General features: G+C 38.0%; 4 protein-coding genes across 4 annotated transcripts in view; all 4 read right to left on the reverse strand.

Annotated features, from left to right (window-relative positions):
• The window catches only part of LOC306824669 (apoptosis-associated speck-like protein containing a CARD), a 30256-nt gene extending 27498 nt beyond the window's left edge, over window positions 1–2758 (reverse strand). The window contains exon 1 of the mRNA XM_079344887.1: window positions 2364–2758. Coding sequence (XP_079201013.1) covers window positions 2364–2616 — 253 coding nt within the window. The 5' untranslated portion in view covers window positions 2617–2758. The remainder of the gene's footprint in view (window positions 1–2363) is intronic.
• LOC306824660 (uncharacterized protein) overlaps window positions 1–27641 on the reverse strand; it is a 106790-nt gene that overhangs the window by 50533 nt on the left and 28616 nt on the right. The window contains exons 28-31 of the mRNA XM_079344864.1: window positions 27588–27617; window positions 19751–19795; window positions 19614–19661; window positions 636–886 (exon numbers count right to left, since the gene is read on the reverse strand). Of these exons, the coding sequence (XP_079200990.1) occupies window positions 636–886; window positions 19614–19661; window positions 19751–19795; window positions 27588–27617 (374 nt within the window). The remainder of the gene's footprint in view (window positions 1–635; window positions 887–19613; window positions 19662–19750; window positions 19796–27587; window positions 27618–27641) is intronic.
• Window positions 881–21046, reverse strand: LOC306824670 (apoptosis-associated speck-like protein containing a CARD). Its single transcript, XM_079344888.1, has 2 exons — window positions 20037–21046; window positions 881–1090 (listed from the first exon to the last, which is right to left on the reverse strand). Exons 1-2 carry the CDS (start codon window positions 20362–20364, stop codon window positions 996–998), a joined length of 423 nt encoding a protein of 140 aa, XP_079201014.1. The 5' UTR covers window positions 20365–21046; the 3' UTR covers window positions 881–995.
• On the reverse strand, window positions 3459–7729 carry LOC306824668 (uncharacterized protein). The gene is made up of 4 exons (XM_079344884.1): window positions 6983–7729; window positions 6591–6619; window positions 5469–5760; window positions 3459–5109 (listed from the first exon to the last, which is right to left on the reverse strand). The coding sequence occupies exons 1-4, from the start codon at window positions 7098–7100 to the stop codon at window positions 5045–5047; spliced, it is 504 nt and encodes a 167-aa protein (XP_079201010.1). The 5' UTR covers window positions 7101–7729; the 3' UTR covers window positions 3459–5044.

Below are 27641 nucleotides of genomic sequence, written 5' to 3' on the forward strand. Positions count from 1 at the left end.
CAGGAGAAAAGAGAGCGCAGGTTATGGAGTAATTGTGTTGAAGCTGAGCTTGACTGACTGCTTCAGTGGAAGACGGGTGTTGCTGCCATAGTTCATAGTTCCTTAAAGAATTTTGTGCTGGAGTTTCATGACCTTATGTGTTGACAATATGCACTGACTTCATATGGAAATATGTGACAGAAGTTGATTTTTTACCATTTGTCCAACAATAATCAATTGTCCATCCTAGTTCTAAAACTGGTGCTCCATGTCTGAATGATGAAATAGGCCTAAAAATAACAGCTGTACATTTTTCATCATTACGTAAATGTGGATTGCACAATGTGTTCACTATCAAGATAGTACAATTATAGTGCTAGTTGATGTATTTTGAAACTCTATATAGATGAAAATCGGATTATAGGTTATATAATAGTTTTCTGAATAGCCACAGTTCAGGATGCATTTGTAGTGTGCAGTATTTGCATGTGCCTCCAAATCAAACCCAATTAGCATGGATTATCGGTAATTGAAGACATTTTTCACCTAGAATTAAAGTCAGCAAAATGAAAAGAGTGACATGTTTGGTGATGGTGAAATTTCAGCAAGTGCAGAGTTAATTATACTCTTATATGTTGTATACTGTTAGCACCTACATTGAGGTCGTCAATGAGAAATTTCTCCCATCTCTGAAGGATTTCGTAGAGGATATCTTTGCTGGCAGAATCATCTTTCAGGCCACTGGAGAAGAGCTCTCTCATCTTCATCCGAGAGGTGGGCTGAGCTCGGATCGTATCGTAACTCTCTTGTTGGAGGACACCTTTCTCGAGGAGATGTTCCAGAATGGGATCCACGTAGCTCACTCTGTCGATGAGCTGGAGTTTATGTTTATCCACAAAGTGTTGGTCTGAGAGAAAGGAGAATAAAAACAACCAAGGACTGTTTGTAGTTTGAGATAACATACAGTCAGCTTGATCACTTCTGCAGAAAATAGTTGGCATATCTTAAATCTTGGTTTAGACTTTTTCTTCCACCAGGACAAACTGAAAACAGGAAAACAACTCACTGTCGCTGGTCCCGGCTTTTGAGTCAAGTGCAGCTGTCACTTTAACTGCAATAAAAGAAGGACACCGTGTTAGCATGTGATGGAAACAAAACAAGCAAAACTGTGAGGTCTGTAAATCTGTTCCTCAAACACAGATGATGCTAGTCCCTTCTCTTCATGGTGGACCTCCCAGGAAAAAAATTAAGAGAATTTATTTTAATGACCTTTTCATGGCAAATTGATTGTTCTCACTTTTGAATTACCAATGTAAGCGTTGTCAAAGATGTTGTTGCTTGTTTTTCCTGTATTGACTGAGATTGATTGAGACATCAAATTTGCAGTTAACAGTCATAGCAGGGCTGACTCCAAACTTGGAGTTGCACCTTCAGTCGATTTTTCAAGGACTGTCGCCTCTGTACGTGGAGCCGCCTGAAACCTGCTACTGCAACCTCAACTGAACTAAAGTATCTTTCGCGGCTTTTTTTCACCAGAATCCCACTGTGACATCACAAGGAGAGCAAATCTGAACAATACATTGTTATCTGTGTTGTAAGACTCATGTAGACCACAAACAAAGGACAGGATGGATTTATTTCACAGTGGGTCTGTAGACACTCAGGTTACCCAAATATATGTTCAGAAACTCTGTAAAAGTGTGTCTGTTGTTTGTTTGTGTAGTGGGTTCTTGATTAAAGAGACTGATGTTTATTGAAGAGAAGAATTTAATAAACGTAACTTCAGTCTTTGTAGTTAACAGGCATCACTGTGTGAAAACGTAAAGCCTCCATCCTCAGAGTCGTCATACATACTGCGCATGCTAATATGTCCCCTTTAAGTTATGGATGTTCATAGGATTTTAAATACTCAAAGCACAAGTCTATTTTAAACATAATTACCAATTAATTAAACGATATGTCAAATAAAATCTACACACTATGTGAGTGCTTCCTTTGGGAATTGGTGCATTTTAATGACACTATTCTTTTTTCTGTATTCACCATCCCGTTTGTGGTTTGTGTTGCCACTTCTTGAGAATCAGGGTTTGCATCACTCAAAAACCGTTTTTAAGGAGGAAGTAAAAGCTTCTGCTTGGAATGGAGGAAATCTCGTGGTGGTTAGTCTTTGTAATAGACGATCTTTGATTCTCAGTCAGCGCGCGTGAAATTAGAAAGGGAGCGGGCTCGTTGTTATTTAAACTATATTTTGTATGATTGCTGAAAATAGATACAAATATTAATAAAATATTGCTTAACGTTTGCGGCAGAAGGCAGCTTTAAACATCGTGCAGAGGAAGCCCAGCTTTTGTGTTCTGAAACCCTTTAGGTTGTCACATATTTACCGAGTTCCTTGGCTTCATACTCGCAGTTCACTTCTTTCAACAACTCCACAGCCACCTTTACAGCTCCATCCTCGGTAAAGGTAGAAACCAAGACGTCTGCGATGTCTAAGTAGTCTTTGTCGTCCACTTGACTGCACCGGACGCGCGGCTCCTCTCTGCGATCAAACAGCTTGTTGAGAAACTTTTTAAAGTCAGATTCTGACAGATTCTCCAGCATGTCTGCTAAAGCAGCTTTCTTGGTTTTGGGGGGCATTTTTCACTAAGAGGTCCCCCCACGTCCACCGTGTCCTACTGATTGTCAAGAAGTCTACTTATTTCCGGAACAGATCTGTCCTCTCTATAGAGACAACCGAAAACATCAGGAAGGAAATGATGCTTCAAGTGCTGTAGAAACATGGGAGGATGATTTCAATAGAAGTGATGAAATGAGCCCCATTACAAAGATCGACACAAGTAATCAGTGTAAGGATGAGGAAAAACAAATACTGTACATTAAAGCAATGGTTTCGAGAGTAGCTGAGAGGTTGTTGTTTTTTTTTAGATTGATTTGACAGCATCTTAATATAGTGAAAGCATGGCAATCATACAAATTCAAGTAAAATGGTGTCTGTCAGTTGCTCAGTCTGCAGGAAGTTGAGTGAGGACAATAAGTTCAGATCAGCTGTGTAACAGAGTAATGACAGGTCCATAACAAAGCTAAAGCCAAGCTCTGCTTTAAATGTATATTTAAAGGACAGGAGTCACCACGAGCCACAAAACAACTGCAGCCTAAAAACATTCAGGAAATCTGACACTCTCTTAGTCATAGACATTTATAAATGTGTTTTTATATATTTATTACATTTTATATAAACATGTTTTTATTACATATATTCATTACATATTTATTTATTATTTCATACATTTATATAAGTCTATGCTCTTAGCTATTTCAACATTGAATTTCGGGATGTTTTTACACGGCTGATCTTACAATTCTGTGTTAAATGATGGTTGTAAACCAGTTTAAATGTGAATTATCGCCCCATATTGGACCAGAACAAGACAGACATGGTAAAACATTTTTTTAAATAGAATAAAAACCCTGATAAGCACTTAATTTCTGTCTTTTCTCTCTTTATTTCTTGTTTCTTTAAAACATTGAATTCACTCATTCATAGTATATTTATCTGCTTTTTGTAATCATAACGATGAGCATGGTCTTTTTACCTGCTATTTTGTAACGTTATCAAAGAATAAGGTCCTTCACCTGCTTTTTGTAAAGTGTCTTAAGACAACACTCATTATGAATTGACGCTGTACAAATAAAGATGTTCTACAAGATCCAGTTTTATTTGTCAGTGCTGCACGATGTCGGTCGCGCCATACTGTCTGATCAAGGTGTCTGGGAGAAGATGTCCAGGATGCGCCGACTCATCAGGAGTATGTCCAGACCTTGTCAGGAGTCCAAAGATTACACAGACTGAATCAAATTAAGAGGTGTTGTCATGAAAGTCAGAGTTCACACAAGTTGACTAAGGCTGGGATTTCAGTATGAATTCATTGATCAACTTCTGATGTGTGATTTAAGTGTTCATTGGTTTTTAGTGATCGTGTATTTTAAATGTCTTAAACTTAATGGGCAAAATGATAAAATACAAATTTTACACACATTTAAAATAAAGTTTATTTTAAATTACAGTATATCCCATCTCATAAAAAGGACACAAATAAATGAGCAGCACACATTGCCATCAGATTACCCTCCATTGAAAACTAAGTATCCTATATAGTGTAGGGAAACAGTTCAGATTAGACTATAAAACATGCCAATGTACTTTTTGATCAATGACTAAGGAGTCAAACTATTTAAACAATATGTCTCATCTCTTTGGGTATTAAGAGCACTTTTTGTACAGCTTGGCTGGACCTTCAGTCCTAAACATGTTTCCATTAATACTGTACATAAACATGACAGTAATATTTAAAGAAGCTTGGATACTTTCAAACATCTTCTGTTTGATCAAATGCAAAAAAACACTTTTTCAGTAGCTGCATTCAGTAGATATACATGGTGAAAAGAAGTACCAAGTATCATCTTCTCCACAGAGTTTAAATGTAATGTTTACACACAACAAGAAATGCAAGAAAAAAAGACTTCATATAAAACATTTTTTGTAAAATGTTAAAAACAAAGTGTGCATGATAGTCAAAGTTAAAATGTGGATTTACATTTGAACAGTGTTGAAGAACTCGACTGGTCTAAAGACCACTTTTTAGACTTCTCGATCTCATCACAAGAAGCATTTCGACTTGTTCTGGACTCCACATTTTAAATCAGGACCAGTCAAGACCACCACAAAGCAATTTTCAAAAGTCATTACCTTGATTTCTAAAAGAACAAACAACTTCAATTCATTTGTTGCTTGATTAGTTTTTCCCCGGGTTACGACTAAATTAGTGACATGCCCGCTGCACACGAGATATTAATCAGCTACTACAGCCACATGTCCGATGTGTCCTGAGGGAGGACACTTAACCCCATAGTTGCTCGCTTTGCTGGGGGTGTGATGAGGTGTTAAAGTAGTTTGACTATTTACAGCTTCTTGCTCTTTAGATCAGCAACAAGATATGGATCCACCTTCTTCAGGCCTTTGTAGAAGACGTCTTTTGCTGCTTGTCCTCCAGCTTTTAGGGGACCACTAAAGAGTTCCCTCATTTTGTCCTGAATGTTTGTTAAAGCTCTTATTTGTTGTGGTTGAAGATCCTTTAAGGGGAGAGGAAGAAAAAAGAAAAGGACTCATAACTGACTCGTTAAAAATAATACAAAAAGCAGCTTTAGTCAGTTTGAGTCATTTTGTGAATAAAATAAAACATGGCACGATGTCAATATCTTAAAAATCAATTCAAATGTTCACCATGTTAAAGATGTGTTAAACAAATCTTTGGTCACTTTATTAGATAACTAACTTGGGTTGGATGTGTGTTACTTGGCACAAAATTAAACTTAAATGTACTCAGTATGAACGTCATTAAAATTAGGAGGTTTAATTCAGCTCAATGTCTGCAGTCGTAGTATTTAATTAAACATATGATTGTGTAATGTGTCGGTTTTCATCTTCTTACCCTCAGTGTTGAATCCTGAGCTGGTCTCTGAGGGAGTCTTCAACAGATCAGTCCTGTTCATTATCTGTAAAACGTCCTCAGTCAGCTCAACAGACTTTTGGTCATAGATCTCCACCATCAGCTCCACCATACCATCTATGTCTGCTGTCTTCATTCGTCGTTTTGGGGCTTTTGGGAGGCCTTTTTGTTTGGCGACATGCAGCAGGTGTTGTTTGAATAGCTCGTGGTCTTCATGTGATAAACCTCTCAGTGTTCTCGAAAGTGTCAGACAGAGTGATGTTTTGGTGGATTTCTGAAGGAGTCAACGTAATCAGAGAGTGTTTATTTGCTTCATCTCAACTATACTGACAAAACTTAAATTCACTAACATCCACTTTAAGTTTTGACAGAATTGTTCTAACTACAGCTCTAAACTTTTAACCCCTTATGACCCAGGACACAGTCTGAGATCCTCTGGAGGAGATCTGCTGGCTGTTCCAAAGTCCAGGCTGAAAACTAAAGGGGACAGGACTTTTGTTGTCAGAGCCAGCTGACTTCAGAACAGCCTGCCAGAGGAGATCAGTAAGTGTAAACAAACAGCTTAAAATTTAATTGGACACAAGTGCTGACAGGAAGTGCACAAAGGCAATACATAACATCAACAACTTACTGTAACAATAAATATCAGGCACATTTGTCACAGCGACACCATGGTGATATAAGAATTAGAGTTTACTGTAGTGACCAGTTTTAACCAAAACAATATAGTCCAAACAAGTCACTAGAGGGAGACATGTTGAAGCTATTTAGGATTCATGCTCAGCTCTAAAGATGAAACCTCGTTCATGGTTCTTTACATTTGGATATCTTGAAATCTTTATTTACACCTGATATATTTGGGTATGTGAGCTTTGTCTGCAGTCTCAATTTCATCCCTTGGGATTTTTGCGAGCCCTTCTTTCAATTAAGTGGAGAGGAAGACATTTTTAAATGTCTCCAGGTCCCCTGAACCTTCCAGTGTTTCTAAAAGCTGTAAATGGACTGGGCTCATGGTTGATTTCCTGCTCAATCAAAAAGTTAGTCAATATTGTTAATTAAATACTTAACATGGAAAAATGTAGTGTCTGATAGAAGATTACTCACATTTTGTTGCTTTTTTGGCTGATGTCTCTCTAAGGAGGAGAAAGAAAAAAAAGAAAAAGGAATCATAACTGACTCATTAAATAATAATACAAAAAGCAGCTTTAATCAGTTTGAGTCATTTTGTGAATAAAATAAAACATGGCACCATCTCAATATCTTACTGTTTTTTTTTTTAAATTGTCAGCATGTTAGAGAGGTGTTAAACAAATCTTTGGTCACTTTATTAGATAACTAACTTGGGTTGGATGTGTGTTACTTGGCACAAAGTTAAACTTAAATGTACTCAGTATGAACGTCATAAAAACTCGGAGGTTTAATTCAACTCAATGTCTGCAGTCGTAGTATTTAATGAAACATATGATTGTGTAATGTGTCAGTTTTCATCTTCTTACTCTTCGTGTTGAATCCTGAGCTGGTCTCTGTGAGCCTCTTCAGCACATAAGTCCTTTTGATTATCTGTAAAACGTCCTCAGTCAGCTCAACAGACTGTTGGCCATAGATCTCCACCATCAGCTTCACTACACCATCTCTGCCTGCGTTCTGAATCTGTCGTTCTGGGGGTCTCGGGAGGCCTTTCTCTTCTGCGATTTGAAGCAGGTGTTGCTTGAATAGGTTATGCTCTTCATACGATAAACCTCTCAGTGTTTCCCAAAGTGTCAAATGAAGTGATGTTTCGGTGGATTTCTGAAGGAGTCAACATACTTAGAGTGTTAATGTGCTTCATCTCAACCGTAGTGACAAAACTTAAATTCACTGGCATCCACATTAAGTTTCAACAGAATTGTTCTAACTATAGCTCTAAACTTTTAACCCTTGATGAACCAGGACACAGTCTGAGATCCTCTGGAGGAGTTCTGCTGGTTGTTCCAAAGTCCAGGCTGAAAACTAAAGGGGACAGGACTTTTGTTTTCAGAGCCTGCTGACATTGGAACAGCCTGCCAGAGGAGATCAGACTTACAGAGTAAGTCCATCATTTGACTTCTCAACTTAAGACACTGTTTAAAAAAACACTATACTAAACATTTTACTATTTTATTTGATTTTGAATTGTTATCTTTTATTCTATAAGTCTGCTTTTATTGTCTGTTGTTCTTACTGTCTGTCTGCTGCTTTTACATTAGGTTTGCTTTTGTTACCTGTATTGAAAAGTGCTACACAAATAAAGTATTATTACACTATTAATTAAGCAGATGATTTTATCCAAAGCGACAAACATCAGAGAGTAAGTACAACACAAACAAGGATCCAGAGAGGAGAGAGTCAGTAAGTTCAAACTAACAGCTTTAAGACAAGTTGGACACAAGTGCTGACAGGAAGTGAACAGAGGCAATGTACATCAACAACTTACTGTAACAATAAATATCAGGCACATTTGTCACAGCGACACCATGGTGATATAAGAATTAGAGTTTACTGTAGTGACCAGTTTTAACCAAAACAATATAGTCCAAACAAGTCACTAGAGGGAGACATGTTGAAGCTATTTAGGATTCATGCTCAGCTCTAAAGATGAAACCTAGTTCATGGTTCTTTACATTTGGATTTCTTGAAATGTTGATTTACACATTTATCAATAATTTCAGTGGAGAGGAAGACAGTTTTAAATGTCTCCAGGTCCCCTGAACCTTCCAGTGTTTCTAAAAGCTGTAAATGGACTGGGCTCATGGTTGATTCCTGCTCAATCAAAAAGTTAGTCAATATTATCTAAGTACTTATAAATGTCCAAGTGTCAGATGGAAGATTACTCACATTGTGTTGCTTTTTTGGCTGATATCTCTCTAAGGAGGAGAAAGAAAAAAAGAAAAAAGACTCATAACTGACTCATTAATATAGTTTAAAATAATACAAAAAGCAGCTTTAATCAGTTTGAGTCATTTTGTGAATAAAATAAAACATGAAACGATGTCCATATCTTAAAAATCAATTCAAATGTTCAGCATGTTAAAGAGGTGTTAAACAAATCTTTGGTCACTTTATTAGATAACTAACTTGGGTTGGATGTGTGTTACTTGGCACAAAATTAAACTTAAATGTACTCAGTATGAACGTCATTAAAACTAGGAGGTTTAATTCAGCTCAATGTCTGCAGTCGTAGTATTTAATGAAACATATGATTGTGTCATGTGTCAGTTTTCATCCTCTTACCCTCAGTGTTGAATCCTGAGCTGGTCTCTGTGAGCCTCTTCAACAGATCAGTCCTGTTCATTATCTGTAAAACGTCCTCAGTCAGCTCAACAGACTGTTGGCCATAGATCTCCACCATCAGGTTCACTACACCATCTCTGCCTGCGTTCTGAATCTGTCGTTCTGGGGGTCTCGGGAGGCCTTTCTCTTCTGCGATTTGAAGCAGGTGTTGCTTGAATAGGTTATGCTCTTCATATTTCAAGCCTTTCAATGTTTCCCAAAGTTTCCAATGAAGTGTGTAGCGATCCAGCTGCAGTGACATCATTCATTCATCAATTAGTTCATTCATTCACAAATCCAACCTTATGCATTGGATTGTTCACGGATTGACGGAACGGGTGGTGGATGCAATATGTGATCCGGATTACCTGGAATGGACTGTCACCATTGAACTACAAATACACAAATGAAAACTGAACTGCTGTCTGTTGTATATATTTAATGTAGAATTGTATTGAATCTGTTGTTTGTGCATGTTTGTTTGTGCGGGTTAAAATAAATTATTATTTATCAGACTGACACTGACTTGCACCCCTTCCCTTAAGACCAGACCCGTTACACGATATGTTATGGTTGATTCCTGATGGAAACAACAAAATACGTCTGTTTTTCTTACTGCCTGTCTCCTGTTTTTATTGTGTCTTGTTTTTACTGCCCGTCTGTTTATTTGTGTTTTTCTTACTGCCTGTCAGCTGCTTGTATATTTGGTTTGCAATATAGTTAAAAAAGTCAGTTGAGGGATGAATGTTGATGCTATTTAGGATGCATGCTCAGCTCTAATGATAAAACCAAGTCAATATTTCTTACAATGTGGATAATTGGAAAGGTTTATTTACACAGAATAAAAAAGATTTTCCCTCTGCTTCCATTCACTGAATAATACACTGGTATACTTAATACAATCAGCAAAACCTCCGACAAGCTGCCAGGGTTGAAAAACTATGCTCATTCACCTGTTATCAGCTCAGGCTCCACATAGTGCAGAGGGATTTCTCACACACACAGCTCTTAAGTGTGTTCTTTTCAAAGCATCATCACGACAAAGTACTTTTTATTGCTCGAAGCAGATTGTTAGTCCTCCTTCTTTACCAACCACCTTTTTTATTATCAAGATGGGAATCATTTTGTTCATGCAACAAAAACATCTTTACTCACTTGCTGGGGCTGTTCAGACCGATGTTTCTCTGAGGAGAAAAAAAAGCAAATACATTTTCACAAACCTTAAAGGGCGATGCTTGATGTTATCTGAAATAAACGTTTTTATTATTTGACATAACAAATGTCAGTGGCTAAGATTACAATTTTACAATTTCTTTTAGCCGACACATTAGCATAAATCTAGTATTCAACTGAAAAGCCAAGGGGGCCTGAACTACAAAGCTGGATTTGGGGTTAGTGAGGTAACGTCAGGGTTAACCCTGGGTTTTCAATCCTATGAAGGGGGTTCACTTCCTACTTTAAGTGTACAGATTTTATTGTAATCAATAATCATAAGTACTAATATTAATTTAAAAGCCACATTTTCTACATAAAACCGCAACATCATTTTTTGCTGCATGTGAGGTCTTCAAAAAGGCCAAAATATTTGGTGCCCCGTGTGAGGCCCTGGAACCTTTAAACTGTGTTAAGATATAAAATTATAAATAGCTCACTTATAGCTTTGTGTTATATTTTCATTTATATCTCTGTTTGTTAACATCATAGCAGCAGCTGATATATAACTTTTCATACAGTTCAACATGCCACATTAAAGAGTCAGAACAACACATTACAGGAAAAACTGATGCTAGTCAGTTTTAGCGAGAACTAAAGAGGGGAAACAAATATAGCAAGCTGTAGTTGCACATTAATACTCAACAATTTTTCTTCAAGTTCTCCCTCATGACTTTGTTGCTGAAGCTGTGTACATTTTGTCTTTGGGAGCCTGTTTGTCTTAAAGTTCTTCATATTTTTAATATAGTTTGTTCAGATTTTGATGTATTGATGACTGTGATTGGTTATATGAAGCCAACTCCTCCTCCTTCCGTTGAACCCTCTTTGTAGTATAAGCCCAAGGTCAATCTGTTCCCATTAATCAGTGATCATGTGGAAATTGTTGGTGTCTTCTATGATGAATGATCTTATCATCTTGAAAAACCTGTTAATTGTTTGCTTGAGATGATGAGAAAAAAACCCCCACTGATATAAAAAAACAGGTTTGTTACCTTGTGTAAAGAAAATAATTTATTTGAGATCTCAATTTACTCAAGTTAGTTCTTGTAAATATGTTTAAACATAAATGTGTGTATTGTGGCAGTGTTTGTTTTCGTTCTCTAACCTTGAAATCCTGAGTCTGTCCCCAACAGCCTCTCCACTAGATCAGTCCTGTTCATGTCCAATAAAACTTCTCTGGTCACCTCCACAGGCTCCCGGTTCATCACCATCAAATGCACCAGTTTCTCTGGAGTTGATGCCAACTTCATTTCGTTCCACTGGATTTGTCTTAAACTCCTCTGGAAGTATGTGAGCTGCAGCAGCCACTTGAATTTCTCAAACTCCTTAAATTTCAAACCCCTCAATGTTTCCAAAAGAATATGTTCCAGATCTTCCTTTACAGTCAAAAAATGTCAAAGACAATAAACAAATTAGTCATTTCTCTAATGGTAAAAATAAAAAGGATCATCTGTGGGGATTTAATCAGAGATGTATGAAAGTTATCTGCGTATCTTTTCCATGATCACTCAAGAGTATAATACAGGGTTTCTTCAAAAATATTTGTCTGTAATTTTGTAAATTTCTACTTTGCTGTAGCAACATAGAAGATCCCCTCTATCCCTTTTACCCTTTACTCAATACAACTATCAAATTTAATGCAGCATATGAAATCACCCACAGCACTTCACATTAAAAATTTCCTTTAAAACTTTAGAAATACTGAACTTTTACGCTATAGACCTGAACCTGACAAGCAACTATATCCATTAGTTTTGGTTTGTATCAAGAGGTGCGATGTTCAGACTCACTGTTTCAAACTTTGGAGGTTGATGTTCATCCACTGAATTTTTCTCTGAGGACAAAATACATTTGGATGAATTTACTTTAATGAGACTTTTTTTTATTATTTATCAAAGATTTGTTTTGTTCTTGTTTGTCTTACCTTTGGGTGCAGAGCTTGTCTCTGGAAACATTAGCATGACATCATCCCTGTTCAACTTTTTTAAAATCTCTCGGGTCTTATCCACAGACTGTCGCCCGTAGGTCCGCATCATCATATCCAATATTACTGTTCGGTCCTCTGAGTCTCTCAAAAAATGTGGGACGTCTATGGAGTCATTTTCAAAGGCCAACAGCAGACGCTTCATGAATTTCTTGAGCTCTCCGTTATTTAAAGACTGCAGGATTTCCAAGAGCAGATCCTCAACAGCTGCAATTGTTGCTGCCTGGAAAAGTTAAAACACTCATGGGACATTTACTTCATCAACCAGGACAATCTTAAATGTGTCTCTTATGGTTTCATTAATGCAATTATAGAGGTGGGTGTTTCTGTTAGATATACTTTTCAATATTGATTGTTGTTTACGGAAAGGTCAGAAACATATGTGACATTACATCTCATAAAAACTGTCAAAGATATTTATGATTCTGCTGCTAAAAAGTTCAACCTGAACAAAGCTTCGGCTTCGTGAAAAACAGATGAATTCAAATGTGATCATATTTGTTCATGAATGTTCATGTGTAAGTCAGACAGATGTGAAGTGATGACTTACTTTCTCAAACAGGACAGAGCGTGGTTCATCTGACGGTTTCTCTGAGGAAAGACGTGATAAAAATAAGTCATGAGAGATTGATCTTAAGTCTGAATATGGTGTTATCAGGCACAATAGTTTAGTAATGATTTGTGAGGTACAACATAAGTTAAACAAATATAAACCAGTTAAAAATTCTTAATATCTGTGAAATATGAATCCCATCATTTATCATGTAACAGATACAGATGTAACTTAAACCTTTCTGAAATAGGTTTAAAGACAGTTTTATGATTTTAAACTGTTTTGGTCTTCATGGTCGTACTTTTGATACTTGAGTTGGTCTCCAATAACTTCTGCACCAGATCAGTTCTCTGCATCTTCTTTAAAAACTTCATCGTCTTCACCACAGAGTTTTGGCCAAAAGTTAAAATGATAACACACGCAGCTTCCTGATGGTTTGTCTGCCACAGGAACCGAGGGTTGTATGAATTATATGTTTCATGGTCTTCGCTTCTGATCAACTCCTTCAAGTCCTTATGCTCATTTTCAGTGAGGCAAGATGTAATCTCCACAAGCAGATCTATAACAGATGTCATCATTTCTACCTGCAAAATTAAAATAACAATGTTTTGAAGGTGCAAAAGTGCAATATTTGAGCTGAGATGAGAACAGATATTTGTTTTCACATTTCATCAATAGTATTTTTTCAAGTTTGACCACATAAAGTTCTATAAATTCAAATCATTTTAATCATTTAGGAGAGTGGAGGATTCAGTATGACAGAGGTGTCGCCAAGCAGGAGTTTGTTTTGGTTGGTGCTCAAGAGCGACATCTACTGGATCAGAAATGTTGCACAATCTGCCTTTAAATTGTGACTTTGGATATGCATCTTCGTTTTGATTAGTTGAATCAAATTAAGACTTAAATGTTTTCATCTTTTTTTAAAGCCAAAAAAGAAAATCATGTTCAAACACACTTTAAAAGACAAAATCCATGATTAATTGAAAATGTAAAAAATAAATGTGCAAATAAATTTCTCTCGTCAGAAAAACAAATAGAAAAACATAAAATGTCCAAAAATTCAGAAATAACACAAACTCTTCGCATTATAATCAAATAACATTGATGCCAGGACCTAATGTGTACTTTGCTCTTTGAATAAATATTGATTAAAATATGTAAATCTAACTTAAAGGATCACATTTTTCTAAGCATTAATAATAAAATAACCTTTATTTGTTTACCTTTAATTTAAATGTTCAAGGTTGACTGTGTAATAGTGACACAGTGTAAAGTCAGAGTGATGTGACATACTCACCCTCTGCGTCAGTGAAAGCTGCTCTTCATCTTCTGAGAAAAAAAACAAAACAAAACCACTTTGATTCCTTCACCACCTTTATGTACATTTAAAACAAAAAGACAACAAAGCCTAATCATCAGTGAATCAATATGCAAACTAAATAAAGACTTGACAACAATTTTAATTAGTTCATGGGTCGTTTTTTTCTTTCATTAATGACATTGTAGCTTTAAATCTGTTATTGTTGTAGTTTGTCTCTGTCCTTCCTGCATCTCCTTCTTCCCACTTTCTTAACTCAACACAGTTTTGGCAGACAGCTGTTCATCATGAGTCTGGTTCAGCTCGAGGTTTCTGCCTCTAAAAGAAGTTTCTCTTTTCAACTGTTACTTTTCTAAATTCAATTCAATGCGAAAAAGGTTCTTTGTTATTTGGGAGGAAATTCAAAGGCCCACACAGCTGTAAATGCTGCTTCTTGTTCATGATGGATAAATGTTGAGTCTGTGTAGATAATATAACACAGAGCACTCTTTGTCTTGACACTACGTCTGTTATGAATTGGTGCTATACAAATAAAGATGTATTCATATATTAAAGCAATAATCCCAAAAGTTAAAAAATCTGATCAAAACATTGTTTGCACACTGTTGTGCTCTCCTAATTCATTTCAATATAAGACTCTTAAAAGGCCCTGATTGTAATGTGTGAAGGTTTTGTGTTCGTCTCTTTTGTCTAACCTTTGGACTCCTGTCTGCTGTCAAGCAATCTCTGTACGAGATCAGTCCTCTTCATCTTCTTCAAGATATTTTTGGTCAACTTCACACTCTCCTTTCTGTAACGCTTCACCATCAGCTCCACTATTTCCTCCACTATTTCCTCCGGGTCTGTTGGTTTTAGATGGAGGTCTGATAGGAGGGGGACACCTTTCTCCAATTCAACATGGAGGCAGAAATCTTCAAGCTCCTCAGAACTCAAGTGTCTCAATGTTTTAAACAGCATCTTCCGTGTCGTCATCTTTTCAAGCTGGAAAACAAAAGATAACACCACAGAATGAGTGCCAGGGTGTAGAGATCCTTTCATTTCATTTCATGAATACCAGAGTTATTGACAAGTAGTGTGTAATCACACTCTGATTAAACTTTTAAAAAAGTAGCTCATATTTTTTCACAAAAAATAGAAAACAATTTAAACTTGTTCACTGGCATTGATGGGTCACTCAGTAGTTATTTATCAAAGGCTGCAGCCTTTAGATTTCTCTACATCCATTTGGAAATCTTATTCATGACTTACAAGCATTACATGGCCAGTTTCCAGGACACCTCAGTGTGATGTTGTCTATGCGGACTTGTCAGTAGAACCCTCGTGGAAATTCAGTATGCATTTTTATGTGCACCTCAGTAGAGTGAACATTTCAGTAGGGATACTAGCTTCCAGGTTTCATACAGTATGGTTTGGATGCATCTTTTCAGGAAATTAATTGTATTTTAACACCCACAATGCTGTGTGAAATTAACCTTAAAACATCAATTCATGTGCGTCTCTATCTAAAACAAATGAGCAAGGATTAGTTCAGTTAATATTTAATCTAGAATGAAATTATATAAACCATTCCCCTCTATTTAAATAATGATTTCCATATTCTTCTTTGGTTTATTGTACTTCATATACTCTATATTACTGGCTTTTATTTTTACTTTCCTGAATGTAATAAGTTATTTTAACATGTAATCTGTTTTTTTATTTTATTTCTATATTGCTTTTTTTTTTAGCTGACTGGATGTGCATTACTGTTCTTGAATAAAAGAGAGAGAGAGAGAGATATCTTTGTATGTAGCTCGGTCCTGGGCTGATGATGGGCTTGCACCTCCTGGACCTGACTCCACATGCGTCTCACTGGTTCCTTCTCCTGCTCTTTCTCTCTTCTCTTCTTCTGTCTCTGTCCCTTCAACCTCTTCATCTCTCTCTCCTGTCTCATCCTCTGTTGAATTTTTAAAATGAAAAGTCTCAGTACTGAGTCATGATTAATCTAATTTGACCTAATATTTTAATGCTTAGTCACATTATCACATTATCACTTATCTATCCATCCAAACGTCCAAATATTATCATTCATACTGTGACTGAACATGGCACTAAAATATTCTTATTCATTGCATGTCCTTTCATTTTTCAGACTGTAGGCTACATTTACAGTAGGTTAGAGTTTATTGTCTATCTGTTGCATCTGTAGGCTCGTTCACTGTTTCTCGGTGCTCGTGATCGCTGACGCGCTGGTGTGTGTGTGTGTGTGTGTGTGTGTGTGTGTGTGTGTGTGTGTGTGTGTGTGTGTGTGTGCGCGTGTGTGTGTGTCAGCTCGCGCATAAATATGCAGACAGCAGTAATAATAACACATTAAAACATCAAGTATTTTCGAGTCATCGGGCTCAAGTCCAAGTGGAGTCACGAGTCATTGCTGTTAAAGTCCAAGTCGAGTTGCAAGTCTTTAATGATTTTGTCAAATCGAGTCCAAAGTTATAAAATCCGTTGAACACCTCTGGATAGATGACACTTAGGTAAAGTTAGAAAGATATTCACTTCACACCTCTTGATAGATGATAGCCTCCGTAACCCACTTAAATGAGTCAACTGTTTAACCTGAATACAGTTCGTCTCGTACAGATGAAAGTAAATCAAAAGAAAAGTGTGCTGACTCACGTCCGCGTTTAAGAGACAATTAAAAATCGATGACTTCTTCATAAACTGAAGCATGAAGGTGCATGACAGGCTTTGTTCATTTTTCTAATGTTCAGGAGTTGACAAATACTCACCTTGTGTCTTTCTTTGCACACGTCAAATGTTTTAGTAGCCTAATGATCAACTCTTCAAAAAAAACAAAAAAAAAGAGAAAACATTTAAGACCCAGTCACATTTCTACCTGTCGCTCATCTCTTACCCGGAAATCTAAAAGACAACTCTGTGCTGTGTAGCTTTTTTGGAAGTCAACGTCAACACCTCAGTTACATGTATCGCCTCCCTCGCGTGCGTCTAATGCTGCGTTCAAGTGTTGTCGGACACGTCGGAAAACGAGTTTCTGAGTTGCAAAATGCACATGAACATCTAGTCAAGTCGAAACGTGCCCGATTTCAAGGTGGGAAAAATATGTATTGTTGATGTATACATACTTTAAAAAAAAAAAATAATTATCGTAGGCTATTGCATCAACTTTTTTCTCAAATATAACTTCTAACAGAGATAATTGACTTCTTCTTCGTTGCGTCAACGCTGTTTTGTGGGAAAAGTCGAAAAATAAAAACGAATTCCCAACTAGGAATATTGGACCAACCGAGCAGCACCTGAACGCAGCAGAGATACATGGAGAGACGCAAGAAAATAAATCAGAGAGAGAGAGGAAACGAGGAAATGTTTTAAGAGACAGGAGACTTCCTCTCCACCGAAACGTCACGTGAAGCGTGACGACATCAGGTGTGAAGCGTGACGACATCAGGTGTGAAGCGTGACGACATCAGGTGTGATCACGTTGAGCCGTCAGTCGGCTTTAACAGCTCTGTTTATGTCTTCTTTCTAATAAAAACACAGCAATGGTGTAAAGTCTCTTCATGTTACCTGACAACACACACCTGCAGCACACACGGAGACAAACCTGCAGTCTGCTTAAACCCATCAGGACAATTTCTACATGAAAAGTTGGAACATTGAATTGTCTATTGGTTATTTGTATTTCATTTTACTGATAATCCGATGGTCTTTATTGTGTAAACACAGACACTTTATAATGTCATAGGCACACTTAACATTGTGTATTATTTAAGTTATAGGGAATCCAGAATAACCTACATTACATTTTCCAAGCACAAAGATCACTAATGATCAATATGAAACATAATTAATGTAAATATAACGATTCATGTAAAACTTGTTTCTTTATCTTCCTCAAACTCAGCCTCTTTCTCAGTTATTATTCACAGTTACTCCTACATACCACTGTATGATCGTTTGTAGTTTTAAACTGTATTTGAAAAAGTTTTCCTTCTGACAACATCCAGCTTTACAACAACGTGACTGTAACTTCTCTGAAGAGAAACGAAAGAAATATTTTTTTGGGATGAAAATTCACGTTTTTAAAAACATGAGTTAATTCTGTATCATTATATTTACTGTACATACAATTTTAGACACTCCAAATATTAAAACAAAGCAAATAGTAGCAGTAACAGTAGCAGTAGAAACAAATTTGAACATTTTATTAAAGATTAGATAACAGACATCATGAAACACCATCCAAATGTAAACATTCAACATAGAAACGTTTTAAAACACGAATTAAAAAATAATCTTTGGAAGCATTTTGGAAGAATTAAGATAATTCTGTTTTAACTCAGATCAATTAATAAGTTTAAAAAATATAGCTCTTTGTTTGTTGTGAATTGAGTTCATTATTTTTGCATGATTATCAGTATTTGCTGAATCTAAAAACTTATTTTAAATCTCATCATAGCAAATAAATTCATGAAGTGAATCAAGCTGATCTGTTCAAACATTAACATGCAGTGGAAAAAGACAAATGAGAAACCAGCATAGAAACATAGAGACATTACAATGAATATTCCCAAATTATTCATGTATGTACCAGCATAGAAACATAGAGACATTACAATGAATATTCCCAAATTATTCATGTATGTACCAGCATAGAAACAGAGAGACTTTACAATGAATATTCCCAAATTATTCATGTATGTACCAGCATAGAAACATAAGAGACATTACAATGAATATTCCCAAATTATTCATGTATGTACCAGCATAGAAACATAGAGACATTACAATGAATATTCCCAAATTATTCATGTATGTACCAGCATAGAAACATAAGAGACATTACAATGAATATTCCCAAATTATTCATGTATGTAAAACCTGGTTGTGTAGACAGCTTACATGTTTGGTCTAAAGAAGATTTCAACCCCAACATTTAGTGATTTTACTTCTCATTGAGGTCGTCAATGAGAAATTTCTCCTGTTTCTGAAGGATTTCGTAGAAGACATCTTTGCTTTTAGCACCAGCTTTCAGGCAACCGCGGAAGAGCTTTCTCATCTTCGCCTGAGAGGTGGGCAGAGCTAGAATCGTTTCGTAACTCTCTTGTTGGAGGACACCTTTAAAGAGGAGTTGATCCAGAATGGGATCCACGTTGCTCACTCTCTCGATGAGCTGGACTTTATGTTAATCCACAAAGTGTTGGTCTGAGAGAAAGGAGAACAAAAACAATCAAGGACTGATGCTGATAATTAATTTAAATTAATAACTCATTTTATCTCTGTTATGCGCCCATATCACTACATTTATTAACCAGTCAGATAGTGTAAGTATCATTGTTATATACTAGCAGTTATCTTTCACCCAAGGAAATCTGTCTTGGTATTGGATTTTTTTTCTCTCCCTAATAACGATATCGACCCCAAAAATTACACATCGGTTGAGCCCTTCTAATAATGTGCACTTTTTTTTACCACAAAACACCAACCTGGCCCAATCCAAATTCCCCATGGTTGAGCCCAAATCAAAGGGTGGGGACATGAAAGTTTATACCTGCTGCTATCCTAGCCCAAGCAAACTCTTCTTACATCATAGAGGTGTAAATATTATCATCTAACCCATGAAAATAATGCATAAAGGTATATCTTCTGAACATGTAAAAATATTCCTTTATACTCATTATTAGTATGTTTCTTGAGCCTGAACTCTGTTTAGATCGGAAATGTTCAGAAATTTACAAAGTGACCTTTACAGTCAAAGAGAGATACATGTCCTCCTACCGCCTGATGTGGTATCTGCACCAGTTGCTCCGCCTGAGGGTCTTGCAGCTAAAAACAAAAAGAATGAAGAAAAGGATTGGATTTGGTTTAGACTTTTTCTTCCACCAGGACAAATTGAAAACAGGAAAACAACTCACTGTCGCTGGTCCCGGCTTTTGAGTCAAGTCCAGCTATCACTTTAACTGCAATAAAAGAAGGACACCGTGTTAGTATGTGATGGAAACAAAACAAACATAACTGTGAGGTCTGTAAATCTGTTCCTCAAACACAGATGATGCTGCAGAGCAGGGGTCTCCAACCTTCCTTCATCTGAGAGCAACTTGATGGTTTTCATTTTTGAATGACCATGGTGTTTAACCACACTTTGCGTACTTCTTAAAAAAAAAAAGACCATGCATGTAGACAACAGGTTTGTAAACACACCCAGTGTGGCTGCTTCCTCGTTCAGGTTGATCTGCCTCAGTAAATCCAGAGTCACCTGCAGAGCTTTGGACTCTGTGAACGTTGAAACCAAAACGTCTGCCACATCCCATGGTCTCTTCTCCTCCACAGCTCTGCGGCTGACCCGAGGCTCCTCTCTGCGGTTCCTCAGATGGTAACAAAACTTCCGATAATCATCTTCACTCAGATCCTCCAAAGCCTTCAATATAGCCAGTTTGATAGTGGTGGGCGCCATCTGCCTGCTCGGTCCGCAGCGCTGAGGTGTGACGAGTCCGACCGCGTGACCACTGAAGACATCCCTCTGTGTCATAAGTAGACCTAGTAGAGACACGTCACGTCAAATAATGAAAACAAAAGTGTAAATTTTAAATAAGATGTGAATGTGTAAAAACAATTAAAATAAAGCAAGTTTTTCAAGCTTCTCAGTTGAAAAAAATCCTTATAGATTAATTGAATAATTGTTTTGTACAAGCTATTTTCTTTATCAACCGTAATACATTTGTTTTTCCTAATTCTTACACTGATTACTTAAATCGATTCATTTCATCCCTTCTATTGAAATGATCCTCACATTTTCTACAGCACTTGAAGGCACCATTTCCTCCCAGATGTTTACGATTGACGTATAGAGAGAACAGATCTGTTCCGGACAGAAGTAGACTAGTTGTTGACAATCAGTAGTCCACAGGAGACGTGGGGGGACCTCTTAGTGAAAAATGCCCCCCGAAACCAAGAAAGCTGCTTTAGCAGACATGCTGGAGAATCTGTCAGAATCTAACTTTAAAAAGTTTTGCAGCAAGCTGTTGGATCGCAGGGAGGAGCCGCGCGTCCGGTGCAGTCAAGTGGAGGGAAAAGACTTCTTAGACATCACAAACGTCTTGGTTTCTACTTTTACCGAGGAGGTAAAAGAGAGGAGGATGAAAAAAAGAATGGAGAGGCATATGCAGAGCTGGTGCAATGCCTGGACAAAAAAAGTTTGTCATTAGTGATGAGGGATGCTAAACAAGATGAAAGACGAGTGTTAGAGCCATTTTGTACTGTGTGTTCAGGTCATTTCCCGATTGCCACAGTAGGTGGCGTATTGGACAGCAGGAAAGGGGATAAGTAGAAGAAGAGGTAATTGTTCCTCAGGTGTGCTGCTTACCCAGGAGAAGCACACAGTTTTTGACCGCCGTTTAGAGGCTAATAATTGAACCTTTCTTTTGTTTGTTTCAACAAGTTAGTTATGGAAGTGCGTGTAAACAGTGGCTTTATTGGTGGTAGTAAATAAACACATCTTGAACAAGTCCGCAGATGTTTGATTTACAACGTGGAGCAGCCGAAGGACGACGTGTCAGTTACGAATATCCCGGTAGCAGCTCCTCACTGTGGCTTAGGTTTCTTTTCTTTTCAGTTTCAGCGAAATCAAGTCACAATAACGAGCATTGGAGATCCTTCGCGAACACTACGCTGGAAAGGACAAACCACATGTTGTGAGTCTTTATTGTGAACTTTCCTCGCTGTACAAGGCTAGCAATGAAACAGTCACTGACTATATTATTAGGGCAGAGACTATTTTCACATCGTTAAGAAGAGCGGAAGAGCAAATCAGTGATGGGCTACAGATAGCCATGGTAGTAAAGGGGCTACCCGATTCATACACGCCGTTCGTTGTGCACATCACAGACAAATGACGTTGTGACTTTCGGTGAGTTTAAAACTAAACTAAGAAGTTTTGAAAATACTGAGAAATATGGAAGAAGTGAGTCGAATGAGGAAGATAACATTATGATGATGATTGGGGCAGCGAGACCACGCGGGAGAGGACGAGGAAAGAAAATGGACCTAGCTAATGTCGAATGTTACACGTGCGGTAAAATGGGACACATGGCGAGGGCGTGTCCGGACGACACCCAAAAGAGGAGAGAGGATCGTCGGCGGGACACACCACAAAGAGGTCGAGGTCGAGGGCGCGGCCATTACCACGCCAAGCGAGCTGATGAGATGGATGGAGAATCTACATTGTTTTGTTTCAAAATGAATGACTGTCACACAGTGCAAAGAAACAAGAAAGGCCTAATGGTGGACTGTGGCGCCACATCACACATGATAAACGACGCCACAGAGTTCAAAAGATGCAAACGTCTACTTGCTGGACAGTAAGGGACGAAAAGTGAAGGCAACGCTCAAACAAGCACTTTACATCCCATCATTTCCACAGAACATCTTTTCAGTCAAAGCAGCCACAGCCAACGGAGCAGAAGTGCGTTTCAAGGATGGTGAGGACTGGCTGGTGCACAAGGATGGCACCAAGTTCGAGATGGATGTGTTGGGTAAGCTGTATTACCTTAGCACAGTAAATGATGAGAATGTTGATGAAGTGCATGTTTGCCATGATATGCATACTTGGCATAGGATACTTGGTCATTGTAATTTCGATGATGTTGCAAAACTAGAAAATGTGGTAAAAGGGATGTCAATTACTGGGAAAAATTACAAGTCCAATCACAACTGTGAAATTTGCACACAGGGCCGAAACAGGCAGGCAGACGCCAAGGCTACAACCACACTTGAGCTAGTGCACACAGATTTATGCGGTCCAATAGAAGCAGTAGGTAAAGATGGGCATAGGTATGCAATTGCATTCACTGATGATTACAGTGGGATGGTTTTTCCATACTTTATCAAAGCAAAGAATGACACGACAAAAGCTACAGAGAAATTCATTGCAGATGTAGCTCCATTTGGAAAAATCAAATGCATTCAGTCAGATAACGGTACCGAGTTTACCGGGCAAGAATTCCAGTCTCTACTTAGGCGGAATGGGATAAGGCACGAAACAAGTGCACCCTACTCGCCTCATCAGAACAGAACCGCGGAAAGAGGTTGGAGAACCTTATCTGAGATGTCGCGCTGCATGCTATTGGAGAGCAACCTCCCAAAGCTTTTATGGACTTACGCTGTACAGACAGCAGCTCAAATACGCAACAGGTGTTACAGTAGGCGGCTAGAGCAGACACCTTACTTTGTCTTCACAGGGAAAACGCTCTGGCTCTGAGTGCTATGTTTACAAGCAGGAAAAGAAGAAGCTAGACTCGAGATGCGAAAAGGGCATATTTGTAGGCTATGACAAATATAGTCCAGCATACAATGTGTAATATCAGGAAAAGTCCTCAAACATAGGCTGGTGAAATTCATCACTAAGGGCAGTGCAGACAATCAGACTCAGACAGAGAGTGACATAGGGAACGACATAGACTGTCATGATGAAGTTACACCACCAAAGGTATTAAACCAGGACCTGGAAAAGAGAGAACCAGGTGTACAGGATGTAAAAGTAGAGGAGAGTAAAGAAATTGGTCTGACTCAAGCAGACAGTGTTCAGAGAGAACATGGGGAAAGAAGATATCCTACAAGGCAGAGGAATGCCCCAGATTATTTCAAAGAATACCAATCTAAAACTGAGTGTAATGGTGATCTTGAAAATGTAGATTATTTCTACAGGGTGGCTTATGACAGACATGGGCAAACTACGGCCCGCGGGCCACACCCGGCCCGTTGTGCATCCCTGTCTGGCCCACGCGATGCCAATCATAAATCAATACTGTATATTTAAGCCGTGCATGCAATACAACGCTTTTATTTTGAAAGGCGCTACGTTCGTATCACTTCCGTATGGACGGACGCAGTGCGCGTGCGAGTGAAGGTAAACTACGTTGCTAGCAAAGCTGCAAACCCAACAAGGGGTTTTTACAAAACGTTACACAGCCAGAGATGCAGCCGTCAGGACGAGTCGGCGGAAACAGTCAGGCCTTTTTTGACGGAGACTTTATTAAGGAGTGTTAATTGGACTCTTTTGCACTGACGGAAAAAAGGAGCACTTGACTACGTGCCACTCTCCTGACGCACTGTGAGGGGGCGGGTTGAGGACATCCCTGCAAACTTGGAGCTTCAGCTGATGGACTATGACTATAATAATTTTCAGAAGATGCTTGTCCTCTTTGTGCACAAACATTCTCAGTGATGAAGTTCAACAAATCCAAACACAGATCGTCTATCAGTGAAGAGCACCTCTCAGCTGTCATTCACAGAGCCAGATTTAAATGTCCTTGTTGAAGCCCAAGATAGAATCAGAATCAGTTTCATTGGCCAGGTATGTTTAACAAAAAAGGAATTTATTTTTGGTAGCCTGTGCTCTCTGTGTACAATTTAACATTAAATAACAATGAACTAAAAATAAACAGGTAATTAATGACTAATGTGGACAAGACTAAGAGACTGGATGAAGATATACTGGATTATTCTCACTGAAGTGAATGAATGAGATGAAAAACAATCAAAGTTATTGTTTGGACTTGTTATAAAGTTTTGCTTTGCTTGTGAAGATAACAAAGTTAAAATTAATAACTCATTTTATATCTGTTATGCACCCATATCACTACATTTATTAACCAGTCAGATAGTGTAAGTATCATTGTTATATACTAGCAGTTCTCTTTCACCCAAGGAAATCTGTCTTGGTATTGGATTTTTTCTCTCTCCCTAATAACGATATCGACCCCAAAAATTACACATCAGTTGGACCCTTCTAATAATGTGCACTTTTTACCACAAAACACCAACCTGGCCCAATCCAAATTCCCCGTGGTTGAGCCCAAATCAAAGGGTGGGGACATGAAAGTTTATACCTGCTGCTATCCTAGCCGAAGCAAACTATATTTACATCATAGAGGTGTAAATATTATCATCTAACCCATGAAAATAATGCATAAAGGTATATCTTCTGAACATGTGAAAATACTCCTTTATACTCATTATTAGTATGTTTCTTGAGCCTGAACTCTGTTTAGATCGGAAATGTTCAGAAATGACAAAGTGACCTTTACAGTCAAAGAGAGATACATGTCCTCCTACCGCCTGATGTGGTATCTGCACCAGTTGCTCCGCCTGAGGGTCTTGCAGCTAAAAACAAAAAGAATGAAGAAAAGGATTGGATTTGGTTTAGACTTTTTCTTCCACCAGGACAAACTGAAAACAGGAAAACAACTCACTGTCGCTGGTCCCGGCTTTTGAGTCAAGTCCAGCTGTCACTTTAACTGCAATAAAAGAAGGACACCGTGTTAGCATGTGATGGAAACAAAACAAGCATAACTGTGAGGTCTGTAAATCTGTTCCTCAAACACAGATGATGCTGCAGAGCAGGGGTCTCCAACCTTCCTTCATCTGAGAGCGATTTTGAAAAAATTGGCCAAGAGCTACTTTCATTTGTTGAACTCAAATTGCGCTCAGGCAATGCTTATCAATAATCTTGAATTCACATCAAGGTCCAAGAAAGAATATTTTACACTTCTTATTGTGCCACATAGTAAGATGTGTTCCTGAAAATTCAAGAAAATATTACTTTACACTTGTTTTTATGGGCCAAATAACCGAATACTGGGAAGAGGTGCATTTACTGTAGTCGGATTTATTTTTTACACAGTCGGTCAACCTATCAGCGAGCTGCCTGTAGGAGACCCCTGTGGAGAGTCCCGTCTCTTCATGGTGGACCCCCAGGACCGAATAAAGAGCTTTTACTTGGATGACCTTTTTATGGCAAATTGATGGTTTTCATTGTTGAATTACCAATGTAAGTGTTGTCAAAGTTGTGTCTTTGTTTTGACTGTATTGACAGGTGACACATAAAATGTGCATTCGACCCGCATCTAGAGTTGCACCTTCAGTCAATTTCTCGAGGACTGTATCCTCTGTACATGGAGCAGCCTGCCACCTTCACTGAACTAAAGTATCTACCAAATGTTTGTCAGTTTGAAGGTACATATCTCAGTCTCAATAGGTGGATTTTTAAAGTTCTGGATGTTCACAAGATTCGAAATACTCAAAGCAAGAGTCTTTTTTAAACATAATTAAGATTTAATTAAAATAAATGTCAGATAAAATCACTATATGTGCTTCCACTGGGAATTAGTGTATTTCTGTCTTTATAATCCTTGTTTGTGCAGCCACTTTTTGAGAGTCAGGGTTTGCATCAGAAGAAAATAAAGAGATTAAACTGGAAGTAGAACCATCACGACCAACATCATTTAGACTGAATCAACGGAAATATAGGAGGGAATACACATTGGACCCCAACATTTGACCACAACTATCACACGTAATTCTTTACTGAAAAAAACAACAACAAATACACGTGCATACGTTTGATAGTTTTTAAGGAGAAAGTGGGGCGGCAGTAGCTCAGTCTGTAGGGACTTGGGTTGGGAACCGGAGGGTCGCCGGTTCAAGTCCCGGCATGGACCAAGTCCGGAAACTGGTGTGGTAGCTGGAGAGGTGCCAGTCCATTTCCTGAGCACTGCCGAGGTGCCCCTGAGCAAGGCACCAAACGCCAAAAACTGCTTTGGAGCGCTCTCTGTGGGCAGCCCCCTCACTCTGAGACCTCTCCATTAATGCAGAGTGAAAACTGAATTTCCCCTCGCGGGATTAATAAAGTATATAAAAATAAATAAATAAATAAAAAAATCTTTGTAATAGACAACCTTGTCTATTGTTTAAGTGTTTGTTCTGTTTTCCTTGTTTGAATTATCCTATATGCTTGTATTTGTTTTTAACATGTGAAGTGTCTTTGAGTTTTTTTGAAAAGAGCTCTATAAATAAAATGCATTATTATTATTATTATTATTATTATTATTATTATTATCTTTGGTTCAGGTCAACGTGGCGTGAGTGTGAGAAAAAAATGTCAATGGTTTCTCACTGTTGAAAATTCAAAATGTCATTGTGTTGCTGGAGATCTATTTTACCATTCTACAATTCAGTAGACAATTTTATCTACAGCAACAAACACAGAGTTAGTACAACAAGCAAGGGTCTAGAAAAGAGGAAACAACATCAGTAAGTGCAAACACACAGCTTTAAGGCCGATCGGACACACAGGTGCTGACAGGGAGCGCACAGAGACAAAGCACATTGTGGACGGCTGTTCTTGAAAGTTCCAGTCAACATCAAAACCATCCTTAAATTATGTCATTATCAAACAACATCATCATCAGTATCACTATGGTATGTACAGTATTTATGAAAGACCTGGGTCTTTAGCTTTTTCTTAAGAGGTGCAAAGGGTCTCTGTAGGTCAAATGGAGTTTGGAAGATCACTCTAGTTGGTGTCTTTGGACCCTGTTGTGAAGTTTGGATCAGACGCCTTTCATCGGCAGAGCTTAGTTTAACTCAAACTTGGTTTGAATAATCTGCAGGGGTAGTGCATAAAGGAAGACCTGCCAGTCAGGATTTGCAATAGCTGATGCATGATATCACAAGAGGAGCTGTGTACCATGCTCTGACAGGTAAGATCTGATCTTCCTGATGTTGTACAGGGCAAATCGACATGACTCAGGTTAATCATGACACCCAGGTCCCAGGCAGACTTTGTTTTCCCTGAAACTAATAACAATAATTTCCCCTGTTTTCATCATCTTGTCTCCAACAGTGATGCCGACAGTCAGACAGATAGAGTTGTTCTTCCAAACTCTAAAAGAATGATTACTAAACATGGCTTACCTTGAGCATGGACAGTGCTTTGGGAGTCATCTGAAAAGTAAAAATCTTAGATCA

This window comes from Symphodus melops (genome assembly GCF_947650265.1).
Source record: "Symphodus melops genome assembly, chromosome: 5".
In the NCBI taxonomy this organism is placed as follows: domain Eukaryota; kingdom Metazoa; phylum Chordata; class Actinopteri; order Labriformes; family Labridae; genus Symphodus; species Symphodus melops.

What these genes read in the sequence shown, in the direction of transcription:
- LOC306824668 (XM_079344884.1), bottom strand. Translation starts at nt 7,100, where the DNA reads ATGGTGGAGATCTATGGCCAACAGTCTGTTGAGCTGACTGAGGACGTT. An exon ending in AGCCAAAAAAGCAACAAAAT is followed by an intron (nt 5,761 to 6,590) that starts GTGAGTAATCTT and finishes TGACTCCTTCAG; the next exon opens with AAATCCACCAAAACATCACT. An exon ending in CTCAGGATTCAACACTGAGG is followed by an intron (nt 5,110 to 5,468) that starts GTAAGAAGATGA and finishes CTCCCCTTAAAG; the next exon opens with GATCTTCAACCACAACAAAT.
- LOC306824670 (XM_079344888.1), bottom strand. Translation starts at nt 20,364, where the DNA reads ATGACACAGAGGGATGTCTTCAGTGGTCACGCGGTCGGACTCGTCACA. An exon ending in CGAGGAAGCAGCCACACTGG is followed by an intron (nt 1,091 to 20,036) that starts GTGTGTTTACAA and finishes CTTTTATTGCAG; the next exon opens with TTAAAGTGACAGCTGCACTT.